Here is a 16,268-nt window from a genome sequence, read left to right on the forward strand (position 1 = left end):
AGAAAGCTAAACAAAAGTCATGGGAAGACTTTGGTAAGAACATAGGAAATAAATATCAAGAAGGTGGCAAGATATTCTAAAGGTTGTTGAAGAAGCTCAGAAATGCAGGAAAGAGTGCTGTAAAAGGAATTAGAGATAATAAAGATGATAAAAAAAAACTGGAGAAACAGATATCCTTGATCTATGGAGTAATTACTTCGAAAAATTACTAAATGAAACAATCATTGACAGCACAGTTTTAAAAAAACACTCAACAGGCAAGCAATCAGGAATACATATCCGTACTTGAAGTAGAAAAAGCCATCAGAAGCCATAAATGTGGAAAGGCAGCTGGAGTAGATGATATTTGACTGGAAATGCTCAAGTATGGAGTTATAAAAGTCTTACAGTAACTGCACTGCATTGTTTACAAGACCTGGACAGAAGGACAAATTCAGATGATTGGAGTAGAGCTCTCATAGTACCCATATATAAAAAGAGAAAACTGAATGTGAGAATTACAGAGGTATTTCCATGCTGAGTGTTCCTGGTAAGATTTGTGCAAGTATACCTGAGAAACGGTTAAGAAGGATTGTGGAAGAGAAGCATGGGAATATAACAAAGATCTGTATTTAAGTTTTGTAGATTTAGAAAAGGCATATGACAAGGTGCCAAGAGAAAAGCTATTCAAAATGCACAGTTATATGGTGTCAATGGGGCATTATATCAAGCAATCTTTATTTGAGTTGTAAGTCAGCAGTTAGAGTTGAACGAAGTACAGGAAGATGGTTTTATGTTAAATCTGGTGTCAGATAAGGATCTACATTATCCCCCTCGGTTATTCATTATGTATATTGATCACACTATAAAGTAAAGTGGTATTAAACCTGATATCAAAATCAGAGATGTTAATCTCAGCCCTTTACTTTGTGCAGATGATATTATGCTTTTAAATAAATCCAGTACAAGTCTGCAAGATTCCCTGACTAAATTGAATAACTGTTGTAATAGATTTGATATGAAAGTCAGCAATAACAAGACAAAGACAATGAAAATAGGCAGAAGCATTGAAAATATCAACTGCATTATGAATGGAGAACCTATAGAACAAGTAAAACTTCTACTACTTCATCTACTTAGGCATGATTTTTAGTGAAGATGATAAATTAAATATGGAAATAGACAACAGAATCAACAAAGCTGATATGGTAGGAAGAAGTCAAGTAAATATAGTTATATAGAATAAGAGAGAAATTAGTCAAAACACTAAATTATCTATACAAGACGGTGTTCAAACCAATTTTAACTTATGGATCTGCGAGCTGGGTTAGAAATAAAACACTTGACCAAGGAGTGTTTTATTTCAACGACTAGAGACCGCTGATATCAGAGTCCTGAGAAAAAGTAGGGACATGAACAGATAGCATCAATGGCAATATCATATTAAAAACAAGAATGTTAGGAAAGAACTTGACATTGTCAGCATCGAGAAACGTGTTAACAAAGCTGATCTCAGGTGGTATTGTCACTTAAACAGAATGGTAGAGGAAAGATTAGCAAAGCATGTGTTCCCTGCCAGGTTGGAAGGAAAAACATTCAGAGGAAGACCAAGTATAGGTGGATTGATACAGCAAAAAGTGCCTTAGAAGGCAGAAATATAAGATCTGATAATCAGATAAATTCATTTAGAGGAAAATTGTAATTAGAACATAAGTAATGATGTAAGTTTTTCATGTAGTACTGTCATATCCTGTAAGCCTCTTGTGGGTACATGTCAGTAATTTGATGATGATGAAATCTCTTTTTTACTATGGCCCACAAATTTTCTAATGGTGTATTGTCAGGAGAATTACGTGCCCACTGAAGCAGTTGGATGTGATTTTTGAGGAAATTTTTCACTTTTTTTGAAGTGTGGTATGGCACGAGGTCCTGTTGGAAGATAGTTCTTTCTCTTTCTGGGTTGGTGTCTCCAATATTTTTATATATTGGTTATTGTCATGTGTAAAACAACCTCAGAACATCTTTTTAGCTGGGTGTTTAGGAGCTTGTTGAAGGTGGACGGGCGAAGTCTTCTCAGCCACTGATTTGGAAACATAGGGTTCTCACTCTCGTTGGACAAAGCAATGGCTCTCATCTGAAAATATGACCTTCTTCCACTTCTCAACAGTCCAATCTTTGTACACTTTTGCCCACTGGAGCCTTTTTTTTTTTCTGCATACCTTTGTGAACAGTTATTTCTTATTTGGTCTGTGCGCTGCCTTTCCTGCTTCCAACCATCTTCGATGGGCTGTTGTGTCAGAAACATTAATCCCACTAGCTGCCAAGTCTCTATTCAAATCTGCAGCAGGCAGTCTTGGATTCATTTTGCTTTTCCTAACTAGTAAACAACCTTGTAAGTGTAGATTTCCGTTTTCACCCGCATTTTCTTTTTCAGTCGGGAGAAAAGGTGCTTGTCTCTCTAAATCTCTTTAAAATCACATCAGCAGTACCCAAACCAACATCACACTCATTTGTAATATGTCTTTGAATCATGGATGTGTGCTGAGAAAGAGTAAACATTTTTGAATGCTTTCTTGTAGATGTATCCATTTTATAGCTACACAAAATGAATAAAACACTATGAATGTCAACCTGTTTATACTATTATAAACACACAACAGTATTAATAAACTTTGCAGAGACAGTTAAAACATGCAACACTTAATCAAAATAGTGAACTAAAACCAAAACCGAAGATAGTAAACCAGAACCAAACCAAAATCATTGTGAACTAAAACAAAAACCAAAAATTTGTCTTTTTCAGATTAATTTGTTCACTTTTGTACCTCTATAAGACAAATACTTGTAAAGAGAACTGTTACATATGTAGAAACTAACCCATTTTTTAAAGCTGAGATGTCTGTGAAGAGAAAAATGTGTAAAAATGTTGGTACTTAAGAGATGAAAATGATTTTACTACAGCAGCCACATGTTATAGTAATAATACAATATGCCATACAGTAAAGTATTCGATTTATGAATCTTGGGTACATGATACGTGAACAGTGGGTGAGTAAGGCATTTAATACTATACCATGATTATTTTTAAAGGTCATGAAGCAATCCTCTCTTTACTTCATGCTTTTGCCAAATTTTCAAGTTGGTGTTGTAACATTACCAGAACATCATATTTTAGCACATAATCTGTTATTGATAATGACTGTGGAATTTCCTATAGCAAAACATTTGATATTGTAATTACTTGAGAGCAGCAATTTCAGTGTTGTGTTCACTTACTATGAAAAGCGAAAATTTCTAGTGAAGCTCATATATAAAAAATTAGATTTTTACATGTGACCTCTGCTCACCTTTGTAAAAATATTACTCATTACTGCTGGCCAAATGTATAATGTCTCTTTGTCATTAGCATGTAGATTATGATCTTGCTTGTTGGAGTCCTGAAGTGGCTTGTAAAGTGTCTTCATTAGTCCCTAGAACCTGATTGTTTATCTAATCCTTACTCCACCTGTACTGAATGCACGATAGTTTTATGATCTCAGAGTGAGTTGAATTCACATTAAAAAAAATTATTCCATACTCTCACCCCCAAATCATAGAACAAGTTGCAGTTATGAGTGTCCCAGTTTTCTTCTCACCAAATAAAATGAAACACCTATCCTGAACATAATGAATAATAGTTGCATACTTTCCAGATATAAATGTGAGTTTCGATGATTTGTGGAGTTATGCTATTGCAACCCTAGATGGACTTAATGTGTGTACCAATTTAATTTATGGATCTGCAAGTCAGGTTAGAAATAAAACGGCTTATCAAAGACTGGAGACTAGAGATGTGAAAGTTCTGAAAAAAATTGTATTACAATTTATATTACGAAAAATATATTACAAATTACTAAATATATGAAGAGCCAAAAGCGTATTTGCTTACGCTTGGAATTGCCGAACTTTATTATATAGTTTCTCTATTCGGCATGAAGCTCTTTGAGTTTCTTATTCGGCTAAGAAACATTATGGGATGTAATATCCCTTTAACCTAAATATTACAAATTATATTACAAAATTAGAAGCTCAGAAATATGGTTATGCGGCTACAGAAAGTCCTGCTTCGTATCACCTTGTTAGAAAGCAAGGTTTTCTGACAATCATGCAAGTGTAAAGCAGGCACTTGTAAAAGTTGAATCTATTCCAGATACTGTTGTGTTATTTTTTTTCTTATGTCATGTAATTTTATAAATAGCTTTCCAGAACTTTGGCAACCAGTCCTCATTGTTAGGTGTTATAAGGATTTTAGTGGAAGGACTTGTCTTCTAATCCTCACAATATATAAAGTGGTGTGTTTATAGTGAGCAGTAAATTAACATAGATCCTCAGTACAAAGAGCAGGCTTAAATATATTTCTACTTTGTTGGTTTCTAGAAAGTGGATATAATGTTGACTATAGTGTGAATTACATGATAATTTGATTTTAACATCATAAATTGCAGTATCACAAGTAGAAAATCTGTGGAGATTTCATTCATGAAAAGTTGGAAAAAAATACAGCAATTAAAAGCAATGTGGATTAGGTGTGGGTTATATAAACTGAAATCTCTCGCACTCATATTTCATAGCTTTTTTTTTTTAGGTGCAATGCATAGGCTGTGTAGAAGGAATGAATGTGAATTTTTGGATGTGTGGATTGAATTTGAGGGAAGATTGGATTTGTTTAAGAGGGATGACCTACACATGCATGTGTTTTGCATCAAGTAATTGATATGAGACCTAACACAGACATTCAGGGAAACTAAATTATAACGGGAGGAATGGTGAGAATCTGTGTGCATGAGCAACCATGTTAGGTAACTGTGTTAATGATGGCAATGGTTATTTTTAGAGAAATGATTATGAAGAGCGAATGATTCTGTCTTCGTCCAGTTCAGATCAAATGTGTAACGATGTCTGCATAAGTAAGGAACTAGATAAGAACAAAGATCTGCGAGTTGTTGAACTCTGCGATGCAAACCACAGACAAGAGTATACAAAAGAGCATGCAGATAACGTACTTCTGTACGTAAATGCTGGGAGTATCAGAAACAAAGGAGTAGAGTTTGTTGCCTTGGTTAATATATTGGGATCTCATATTGTAGGCATTAGAGAGACCTGGCTATCAGAAGCAGATATACTAATTGGTATCAAGTGCAAAGAGTACAGTATTTTTAGGAAGGATAGACAGGATAGGAGAGGAGGAAGGGTGTGTGCTGCTGATGATGATATCAGATGATTTGAATCTAGTTAGAGTTGAGACCTATGACTGCAATACTAATAACAGTATTTTTGTGTGGCAGTGAATTTAAAGCCATCTGGTGTGAGGTTGAGTCTAAGAAGATTAAATACATAGTGGGGTGTTGTTAGAGACCTCGTGGATCGGTTTCTAGTGACGAAGAAATGCATCACCAAATAAATACAATGGGTGCAAAAAGAGTAATCATAATGAGGGACTTTAATTATCCAAACACTGATTTTGCAGCTGTCAAATCGCAAAAAGAATGAAACTGAATTTGAGCTGTTGCGAGAACTCCCTCAGGCAGCATGTGAAAGAAGGAACTCGTGGTCAAAGAGTATTAGATTTGATTATAGTGTCTGAGTGGGTTTCAGTTAGATGTAACTATTCTGCCTCTGGTTGTTGACAGTGATCGTGCAGTACTCACTTGGAAAGTGGCTAAGTTTATGAACGTTCCATTCAGAAAGGTTACATTCTGAATTACAAAGCAGGAAATTATGACCATCTGAGGAGTGTACTTGGTTCTGCACCATGGTATCAGTTGTTGGATGGGAAGGATATCGACACTACATGGGAAGTGTTTAAAAAATACTGAAATGATGCAATATCAGAATATGTCCCTAGAGTTCAAAGAATAAATAGGGTAGGAGTCAACTGGATGTGTTATCTAATTAAGCAAGAGATTTGTAAGAAAAAGATGATGTGGAAGGAATACCATGTGTATAACGATGATGTCAGTTATGATAATTATAATCACCAGGCCAGAAGAATTGCAAGTGGTGTAAGGAAAGCTATGTCTTAGTATGAAAAGAAACTGGCTCTGCAAGTTAAAGACATCTTAAAAGAATTCTATCATTATCCTTTCTTTTAGGCTTACACGGTGGTCAGAATACATTTTGGAAAATTATGGATACAACTACTGTGTTTGAGTAAAACTTTAGTTTAATATAAACCAAAATCAACACTCGACGTTTAGACCTTCATATCAAGGTCATCTTCTGGAGCATATATACTATGTACAGAGAAACAAGCTGCACTACAATCTACATGGTTTGCTAAAGTTACTGACCAACCATTACAACAATTATTGACCTGACCCCCTGATGGGAAAAAGAAAACTTTACTACATCAACGCTAGAGTCCTATTGGGAGAACGTTAATGCCATGGAGAAGTTTGATGAATCTCAAGTAGTTGCACTTCATATCTCCAAAGCTTTTGACCAGATTTGGTACAAAAGCTTACTAAACAAACTCCCATAATTTAGTCTGTCCCAGGACTTTAGTTGGATTGCCAGCTTTCTGTCTGGATGCATGCAGTGTGTGATGGTGGATGTTTCCTTTATTCTCTTACCAGTTAACTAATGCTGGGGTTCCACAAGGTTCTGTTCTTTCACTAGTGATCTTCCTTCTATATATAAGTAACCTACTTCAATTGATCTCCAACCCAATACACAGTTTTGCAGATGACGGCACTGTGCACTCCTCCCTTTCATCTGATAAACCTTACTCTACACAACTCACCTCAACCTACAGGACATCAACCACCGCTGTCCTCAATTCTGATCTCCAAACCATCTTCCAATGGGGATTCAAATAACCTTGTCAGTTTCAATGGTAGTAAAACCCAGTTCTTATTTCTCACAAGAAGAACCATTTTCTCCCAGTATTCTTTTTGACAACACTGAAATTTCCAGACAAGATGAAATTTCTCTTGGAATCACCCTGACATGAAGACTCTCCTGACATAAGTACATCGCGTTTACCTCCTCAGCTTCTAAAAAACTAGGATTCCTCTTTTGCTCAAGATGTTACTTCAGTTCTAAACAGCTGTTTGGGATGGGACTCCTAAGAGCTTCCTCATCATGCTTGACTCCATACAGAGACCAATTAGATTGATTAATAACCTGTCTCTTACCAACTCATTCCAACCACTTTTGCACAGCCATTGGGTTGTGCAAAAGTGGTTGGAATGAGTAATATTCTATATGTGTATTCTAGAAATATTTCCATGGCAAATGTTCATCTAAAATAGGATCAATAATTCTCTCGCTCTGTGCTAAGTCCAATGGGATACGTGCGGTTACCGCCCAACATTCCTTCACAGTACACCTTGAAACCCACAGAACAAGTTTCATTTCCTCCTCCTTCATCCCTGCAACTGCTGTATTGTGGAACAGCCTTACCCCTTATGTGTTAACCAAGGAATACAGTATACAGACATTTTACATCAAATGTAAACAATTTTTTCCTTTCTCAACCTATTACCCATACATTGTACTAATGTACTATAGGTTGATTAACCAACCTCTTGTGTATGAGCTTAACATAACATAATAAAATAAATAAATAGTATGATACTTACAAGATGTTAGTTTAGTGCTTTTGGTAGTGTGTTATATTGAGTGAGTTAGGTTAGTATTGCTCTACTGAGAGTCAGATGTAACTGGCAAGAGGTGAAGTTGCACGTAAGGGAAAGAAAGTGATTTGTTAAGCACCTGAGATATGGGAATGTCCATACTAACTATTGCATGAACAGGGATAGAATTGATAATGCATTTGGGAATTTTTCGAGTCACGTATATCCAGAATGGTTTAGCATGCAAGATTTCAGCTTATTATGACATTTATGCAAAGAATTAGCATAACTTGCATTTATTCTCCAAAACATCAATAATACAGTAGCCATAGTATTCAACACAAAATACGAGGCTAATCTGCTTGAATGGCAGGCAGTCTCATTGTCCAGTTCCCCATTCTCATATTTGCCCACATTACTCTACTTGAGAGGTAGAAGTGGGGGAATTTTTTGAGGCTTTAGAAAAAGCAACTGACACAATGAAAAAGAAAAAGTTGGTCCTTGTTGGGGATCTAAATAGCAGAGTAGGAAATGATTGTGAGACATACAAATATATTTTGGGAAAATTTGGAGAAAAGAGGAAAGCTAATAATAATGGCAAATATCTGTTGGATTTCTGCTCAGGACATGGACTGATTATTACTAACACCATGTTCCAACATAAAAATGTGCACAAATTCACATGGAGAGAAGAGGCAATAAATAAGAAAAGGCTCATTGACTATGTTATTGTTGATAGTGATGTTTTCTCCCTGTTGCAGGACACCAGAGTGTACATTGGATTTGAAATGATCACTATTTAGTCTTGAGCAAGATAAAATTGAATTTCATATTGAAAAGAATAACACGTAAGAAAGTTTTAAAGTGAATAAAAATTGAGCAGCTCTCAGATGTGAACTGTAGACTAAAATACACAGATTACTAAAGAAAAAATGAAAGAGTTTGAGAACAGGAACCAAACCTTGGAGATTCAGTGGCAAGCTTTGAAGAAAACCCTGATTGATTCAGCTAGAGAGGCAGGTGGTGAGGTAGTCTGTAAGGATAGAAAAATCATAACTCCATGGTGGACACAGAAAGTTAAAGAGGCAGTGAAGGAAAAGAAGAAAGCATATCAAACGTTCCTGGCAAATAAATCAGCTTGTGCTCTTAGAGAATACAGAGACAAATGTAAAAAGACTAAACAGTGTGTAAAACTAGCTAAACAAAAGTCATGGGAAGACTTTGGCAGGAACATAGAAAATAAATATCAAGAAGGTGGCAAAATATTCTGGAGGTTGTTGAAGAAGCTTAGTAATGGAGGAAAGAGTGCTGTAAAAGGAGTTAGAGATGATAAAGGTGACATGAAAACGGGAGAAAAAGATATTCTTGAAGTATGGAGTACTTACTTTGAAAAACTTCTAAATGAAACAAGCAGTGATGACAGCACAGTGGTAAAAAACACTGACGAAGCATGCAGTCAGGAATACATATCCATACTTGAAGTAGAAAAAACTATCAAAGGCTTGAAATGTGGTAAGGCAGCAGGAGTAGATGATATTCTACCAGAAATGCTGAAGTATGGTGGTATAAAAGTCTCACAGTGACTGCACTACATAGTTCAGAAGGCCTGGACAGAGTGATGAATTCCTGATGATCGGAGTAGAGCTCTCATAGTACCCATACATTAAAAGGGAAATAAAACTGAATGTGAGAATCACAGAGGTATTTAACTACCGAGTGTTCCTGGTAAGATATATGCAAGTATACTTGAGAAACAGTTGAGAAGAATTGTGGAAGAAAAGCTTGGTGAAGAACAAGCTGGATTCAGGTCAAATAGAGGCTGTCAGGATCACATCTTCACTTTACGACAAATAGTGGAGAAATCGTGGGAATATAACAAAGATCTGTATTTAAGTTTTGTCGATTTGGAAAAGGCATATGACAAGGTGCCAAGAGAGAAGCTATTCAATATGCTACAGTTATATAGTGTCAATGGGGCATTATATCAAGCAATACTTAGTCTTTATTTGAGTTGTAAGTCAGCAGTTAGAATTGAAAGAAGTACAGGAAGATGGTTTAATGTTAAATCTGGTGTGAGACAAGGATGTACATTATCCCCTCTGTTATTCATTATCTATATGGATCACATCATGAGGGAAAGTGGTATTAAACATGATGTTATTGTTAGCTCTTTGCTTTATGCGGACGATGTTATACTTCTAAATAAATCTGCTACAAGTCTGCAAGATTCACTGATTAAATTGAATAACTGTTGTAATGGATATGGTATGAAGGTCAGTAATACAAAGACAATGAAAATAGGCAGAATCATTGAAAATATCAACTGTGTTGTGAATTGAGAACCGTGGAACAAGTAAAACATTTCATCTACTTAGGCATGATTTTTAGTGAAGGTGGTAAATTAAATATAGAAATAGACAACATAATCAACAAAGTTGGTATGGTAGGAAGTCAATTGAATAAATTCATATGATATAAGAGAGAAATTAGTTGGAACACTAAATTAGCTGTATACAAGACAGTGTTCAAACCAGTTTTAACTTATTGATCTGAGAGCTGGGTCAGAAGTAAAACACTTGACTAGAGACCGCAGATATGAGGGTCCTGAGAAAGATTATAGGCATGAACAGATGGCATCAATGGCGATATCATATTAAAAACGAGGATATTAGGAAAGAACTTGACATTGTCAACATCTAGGAATCAGTTAACAGAGCTAATCTCAGGTGCTATGGTCACTTAAACAGAATGGGCAAGGAAAGATTAGCAAAACAAGTGTTCTCTGCCAGTTTGGCAGTAAAACGACCCAGAGGAAGACCAAGATATAGGTGGATTGATACGGTACAAAGTGCCTTATAGATGATAGAAATATAAGATCTAATAATGTTGGAGTCTTGACAAGTAAGAGACTGGTTTGGAGGAAAATTGTAGGTAGGAAGTTAGTAATGATGTAAATTTTTCGTGTAGTACTATCATATCCTGTACACCCCTTGAGGGTACATGGCAGGAATTTGATGATGATGAAGGACAGTGGCATAGGGTTTTACAACATTCAAAAAATGGACTTTCAAATTTGAACCTATTGTAGTGTAGATTCTTGTTATGATTACAGCAAACTCTGTAAAGAATGGCTGCCTGTAAACAGAAAATTCAATATTTCCAGATTCAGTGTTTAGTGTCATAATTGGAAGCAAGTCCTGAACCTTCAAAATCCAAAAATCTTATATAAACTTGTTGTTCTTTGATTCTAATAGTAACAGATTGGCCAGTCTGTCCAAAGTAACAAAGATGACAAAAACTGATTTGAAAGTGGTGTACAAATTATATCTGTATCCTTGCTATTTGTTCAGATGTTCCTTTAAGGTAGAGCATGCAGATCAAATATTATCAAATATTTTCTGTATCCATTAAGTAATAGTTTTATTTTTATTTCATTCTTCAAATAGAAGAGACTCAGAAGAAAAAATCATCTGTGTTCACTATATAAGGCTTTTGATAATACCTGTTTTTGTGAAGGATAATGTGAAGATACTATGCGTGGATATATCTGTCTGTAAAGGATGGTGTCCTATAAACAGAAAATTCAATATTACCAGCAGAGTTACGATGCATTAAAGTATCCAAAAATGGAAGATTATTGTTAGATTCACGTTCACTAGTGAACTTGATGTATTTAAGAAGTTAATTTTATCCAGTAGTTCTGTTTCAGAGTGAGACCAGATTGCAACGATGTAATCCACAAAATGTAGTCAGATGCGAAGTTGAGGAGAAATGGTGTTAGAAATCCATTCCTCTAAATTCTCCATAAAATAATCAGCCAAAGCAGGTGATATAGGGCTACCCATTGCAGTACCTGCTGAAATAATTTATTTCAACAAATAAAATAGCTGGCATTAATAATAAACCTGAATAAATTGATAATGTCAACAGGGAAATTTACTTGTAAAAGCTGTATAATTTCTTGAAGTGGTATATTTGTAAACAGCGAAACTACACCAGAGGAAATCATCATTTCAGACTCTTGAAGATCTTCAGTTTTTTTTCTGTGAAGTGAAAACAGTTTTTTATATATAAGTTGTTTTCCCAGTAAAATTTCATAGAAGTGTCGAAAAAATATTTTGCCAAATAATAAGCTTCTATGTACCTCAAGAAGGCATAAATACTTTCGGGGGGTGGTGAGCATGATCAATCCACAACTTTTCATTAGTATTAGTATCTAATGAATGGTCTAACAATTCATTCAATTTATTTAGCTGGATTTGCATAGGATCTCTGTCTATTATACTATAAGTGGATCTATTATGCAGTAAAACATCAACAGAATAACTTACCTTATATTGGGGAAACAGGACGTATCCAGAAAAAAAAAAACATTAAATTTAATAATTTTGGTGAAGCAGGCCTCTGAGACCATGCTCTTAACACCCCTACACAAAATTGGCTGGGAAAGTACTTGTTCCTTACATCATACAAAAACCTGGTATGAATGGATATTTAAAGAAGCCAGTGAAATTTTAATTAACTGACCGATCTTAATAATAATGGTGGCTAAAAAATCCCAAGAATTTGGATGACATGCATTCATCCCACCTTAGTTCAAGTTTTCCAGCAAACCCTGACTCAAAGCAATTTTTCAGCTTTTATTGGCCACCATCCATACTGATTTGTTCTAATTTATATGTATAGTTATATATGTAAAAAAATTGCTCTCTAGCTTAATTTAATTTAATTTTGTAACCTAATAAATAATGACAGGTTCGATATAGTAAGTTTTTGTTTTTCTTTCAGCAGAGGTCTGGCCAGTAGTTTTAATGGTTGACTAAATCAATCTAACTTCAGCATATCATGTAGCTTGTAGTGCAGCTTGTTTCTTTGCACATATGTGTATACTCCAGATGACAACCTTAATGTTAAGGTCGAAACATCGAGTGATTATTTTGGTTTATATTAAATCAAACTTTTACTCTAACATAGTAGTTGTTTTCATAATTTTTGAAGATGCATTCTGATCACCATGTAGGCATGAAGGAAAGGGTAAAACAACAGTAAGTTTATTATTGTAATCAGTGGTATCCACACAATATGCTATTTATATTTACTAAGCTGCTTGATATTTTGCTAGACACTACTATTTACTAGTGTAAAAATTATTTGTATAAAGATTTAAGTGCAGTGTTACTTGAGTGATTTTATAAGTCATTTTCCCTAATAATTTATGTTAATGACTAAATGATTCTTCTCATATGTTTGCAAGGTCAATAATTTATATATATATATATATTATTTATTCATTTATTTTATATGCCACAGGGGAGTGTATATTTAGGATTATGCGCTAGTTAATGTTCATGTGGGCAGTTTAATGAAAATAAATCACACCACAGAGGAATAAAATTGAATTATGGTTTTAAGAACTAAAATATTTTGTCTGGCATCAGCAGTAGGCACAGTATAAGACTACAATGTTCACCCAAGCTACACAAGTGAAGTAAAAATGGTGAGGCATAAAATCCTAGGACAGATGCTCTAGCTACAAGGTTCCTTCTTGCTAGGACTTGATCTGGTGATCTAGACTTATCTCTCTGACAGTTTAATGGAAATGAAATTATATGATGATTTAATGACTTCCAATATTTTTTCTTGTTATCATCAGGGAATGAAAGTGAAATGTGTACACAAGCAACACAAAGTACACTGACATGCTTAGCTTGTATGTACATTTCATTCTCCCTCTCTGATTATGATGTCTCTCTGACACAGACAAAATATTGGAGGTGATTAAATCATAATCTAATTTCATTTTGGTGTGCTTTATTTCTATTAAACTGCCAAAGGGAAAACTAAATCACTGCACAGAAATATGACTGGCAGTCCTCCCAACCCAGAACATTTGGTCTTAAGTTTTTTCTTTTTTTTTGAACATGCTTTGTGCATCATGTATCCAACTAAAGAATAGAATAACATATCAATATCACATTTTTGTGTTTTTGAAGCTGGGTAAAAGGCTCACTGAAACACGGATGTTACAAATAACTCAGATTAAGATAATATTCTGACCTGAGCACAAGTATTTCAATGCTCGAAGCATTTTAAAGAGAGCAGAGAGTATGTAGTAGACACTCAGTGTGCATGACCAAAAATGACGTCTAGCCCCAGGCCAAATGAAGGGTGCAGTTTACTGGCAAGTGACATCTGATTAACACCAAGAAAGCTAGCAAGTGAGTTAAATGTAAATAAAGAATTGATGACGGTCATTGAGAAAAGTAGCCCTTTGGAAAATTTACATTAACTTTTTGGATTATTTGCCTGATAAAGGAAACTCGCAGTTGGATGCTTACAAAGATTTTCTTCAAATAGCTGATTGTAAACCTAGTTTCCTACACAGCATTATTGTTGGTAATCATCAAACTCAAGAGATCAGAAAAAGGGTTTATTTCCAGAAATTTCTTATCGAAATCATGCTGATCACATTTTTACAACTGCCAAGGAATAATCAATAAGGAATTTTCTTCGAGAAGAAAGGACTCTTAGTGGTTACTATTTAGAGGTATTAAACGAAAACATTTGTTGTTAAGAATGAGTGTATACAATCAGATTTGAAATGGGCTATGTGACTGTTGCATAACCATCTATCTGCTCAGTACAGCAGTCATCTTGCAGATCATTTTTATTCCTTCTACTGAGCTTCAGCAGACTTATTTCTCTTAAAGAGATGCTGATGTGACAATGTTAGCAGAACTAAATTGTATCACAGCAGGTGAGTTTTCCAAGTCTTTCCAAAGCTTATATGAAAACTGTAACAAGTATATTTGGTACTTTGGGATTATTTTGAGAGATGAGAATAAAATATTTTCCTTATTTGTATTTTGGCTTGTATGAAATTGTTATCATTACTTTTTTGAGCTCTGTTTATGTTAATTCTAGACTTATGGCATCGTGTAGGAATATCTTTTATCCTTTTAAATTTCTTCTGTAGTTGAAGATTTATCACCTGAGGACTTGGCCAAACTGCCAATGAAAGATGCAGCAACAACTTTCTCATCCCACCTGAAATATTTAACTAAACGAGGTATGTTATATAAGGAAAAAAAAGATATTGTTAAATTATTTTCCTATTTGATTTCAATCCTTATGAAGCATGAAGTACTTGATATATATATGTATATGTATGGATCACTTATTAGGTGTTTCAGGGAGAGAAAAATAAATATTTAGCGAAATGAAATTAATCCTTTCCCTCAATCTGGCATGGTTGGTAGCATTGTTCATAATCTTGCTCTGAGCACTTATGTCACCTGCACATGCTATCTGTGAATAGGTTGTCCTTGTATTATCTTTCATTCAGTGAATAAATTCTTCTTGAACTTATTCTCTATTTTGAACTTATTTTGGACCTCTTGAACTTGAACCTCCCTTTATTAGCTGCCAAGAGCAAGTATTGTTTGTCTTGTTGAAAATTACTTTCTTCTCCTGCTCTTTGTAAAACTTCCTTGTTATTTATTCTATCCAGTGCAAGCACTACATCTCAGAGGTTTATTTCTCTCTCTCTCTCTCTCTGTCTCACACACACACATGCACACACTTGAGCAGTGTCATGTTTCTAAAGCACAAACAGAAATGTTCCCTACATCATAGGAGTTTAACATTCTCCTGTTCCTTAAGCATTTGTTTACACTTACTGTAGTGAGTACTGTCTTAGCCATTAATATATATATATATATATATTCATTTTAATATAAACTGACTAAAAAACCGAGAATTATAACAAATTGAGATTTATTTGAAAACGCAACATGTTTCGTCATTATTGACTTCATCAGGCATTAAGAACATAGAAAGCTATTAAAAGACACTGAAAAAAAAAAAAAACATTATGACACTCTAAAGCTATACAATTATAAAGCTATAATATAGTAATAGTTATATATATATATATATATATATATATATGAAATTTTTTTTTAACTGGGTTCTACTGTAAATTAAAGATGCAATAGTGTGAAATATCTTCATGTCTGAACTACTTGTATATAGAGGCTAATGATTTCACATCAATTACCTCAGTATATATATCCCATTCACAGATCCAAAAGCACATATCCGAAAGGGTGTGTGCTTTGCATGTGTAAAATGCTCTGTATAATAGGAAGGGCCACAACCCAGATCATTTTCAACCTTTATTGAGGTCTCATCAGTGAGAGTCAGACCCAGAAGAGATACCAAGGTTGAAGTAATGCAGAAATCATATATTTCTCATCCACAAGTAGTCAAAAGATGTCAGACCTTATTAATAAAATACTGTGGATGAGAGATGTTGAAAGCTTTTTTTTAACATTCTGCTATAAATTAAAGATGCCAAAAAAGTATATTCTTGATTTTAATACTTTACCCAAGTAAGCAAAAAACAATGTTTTGCATATGAAGTATCTTCATGTCTGGTCTCATGAGCATCTATAGAGAGGGGACTTGCCACCTCTATAGATGCTATAGAGAATAGGATAGATTTTTAAAAAAATCTATCCTATTCTCTATCGGAGTTTAAAAAAAAAAAAAGGATAGATTTATCCGTCTGACTGCAGTAAGGCTTTCCACAATTACACATAATCTTGTAAACTCCTGGATACTGAAGGAAATGATGTTTTTCTTTAGGTCGACTGAGGATGGAACGGAGTT

The 16,268-nt window shown here is 34.6% G+C and overlaps 1 protein-coding gene across 4 annotated transcripts in view; it reads left to right on the forward strand.

Moving 5' to 3' along the window:
• The window catches only part of Uggt (UDP-glucose-glycoprotein glucosyltransferase), an 835,069-nt gene that overhangs the window by 356,544 nt on the left and 462,257 nt on the right, over positions 1-16,268 (forward strand). For all 4 annotated transcript variants that reach the window (XM_090403047.1, XM_090403050.1, XM_090403049.1 and 1 more), the window contains exon 20: positions 14,572-14,664. In XM_090403047.1, the coding sequence (XP_090259173.1) occupies positions 14,572-14,664 (93 nt within the window). The remainder of the gene's footprint in view (positions 1-14,571; positions 14,665-16,268) is intronic.

Source organism: Typopeltis vanoorti, chromosome 13 (assembly GCF_054136105.1).
Source record: "Typopeltis vanoorti isolate ZY-2024b chromosome 13, IOZ_Tvanoo_1.0, whole genome shotgun sequence".
NCBI lineage: Eukaryota > Metazoa > Arthropoda > Arachnida > Uropygi > Thelyphonidae > Typopeltis > Typopeltis vanoorti.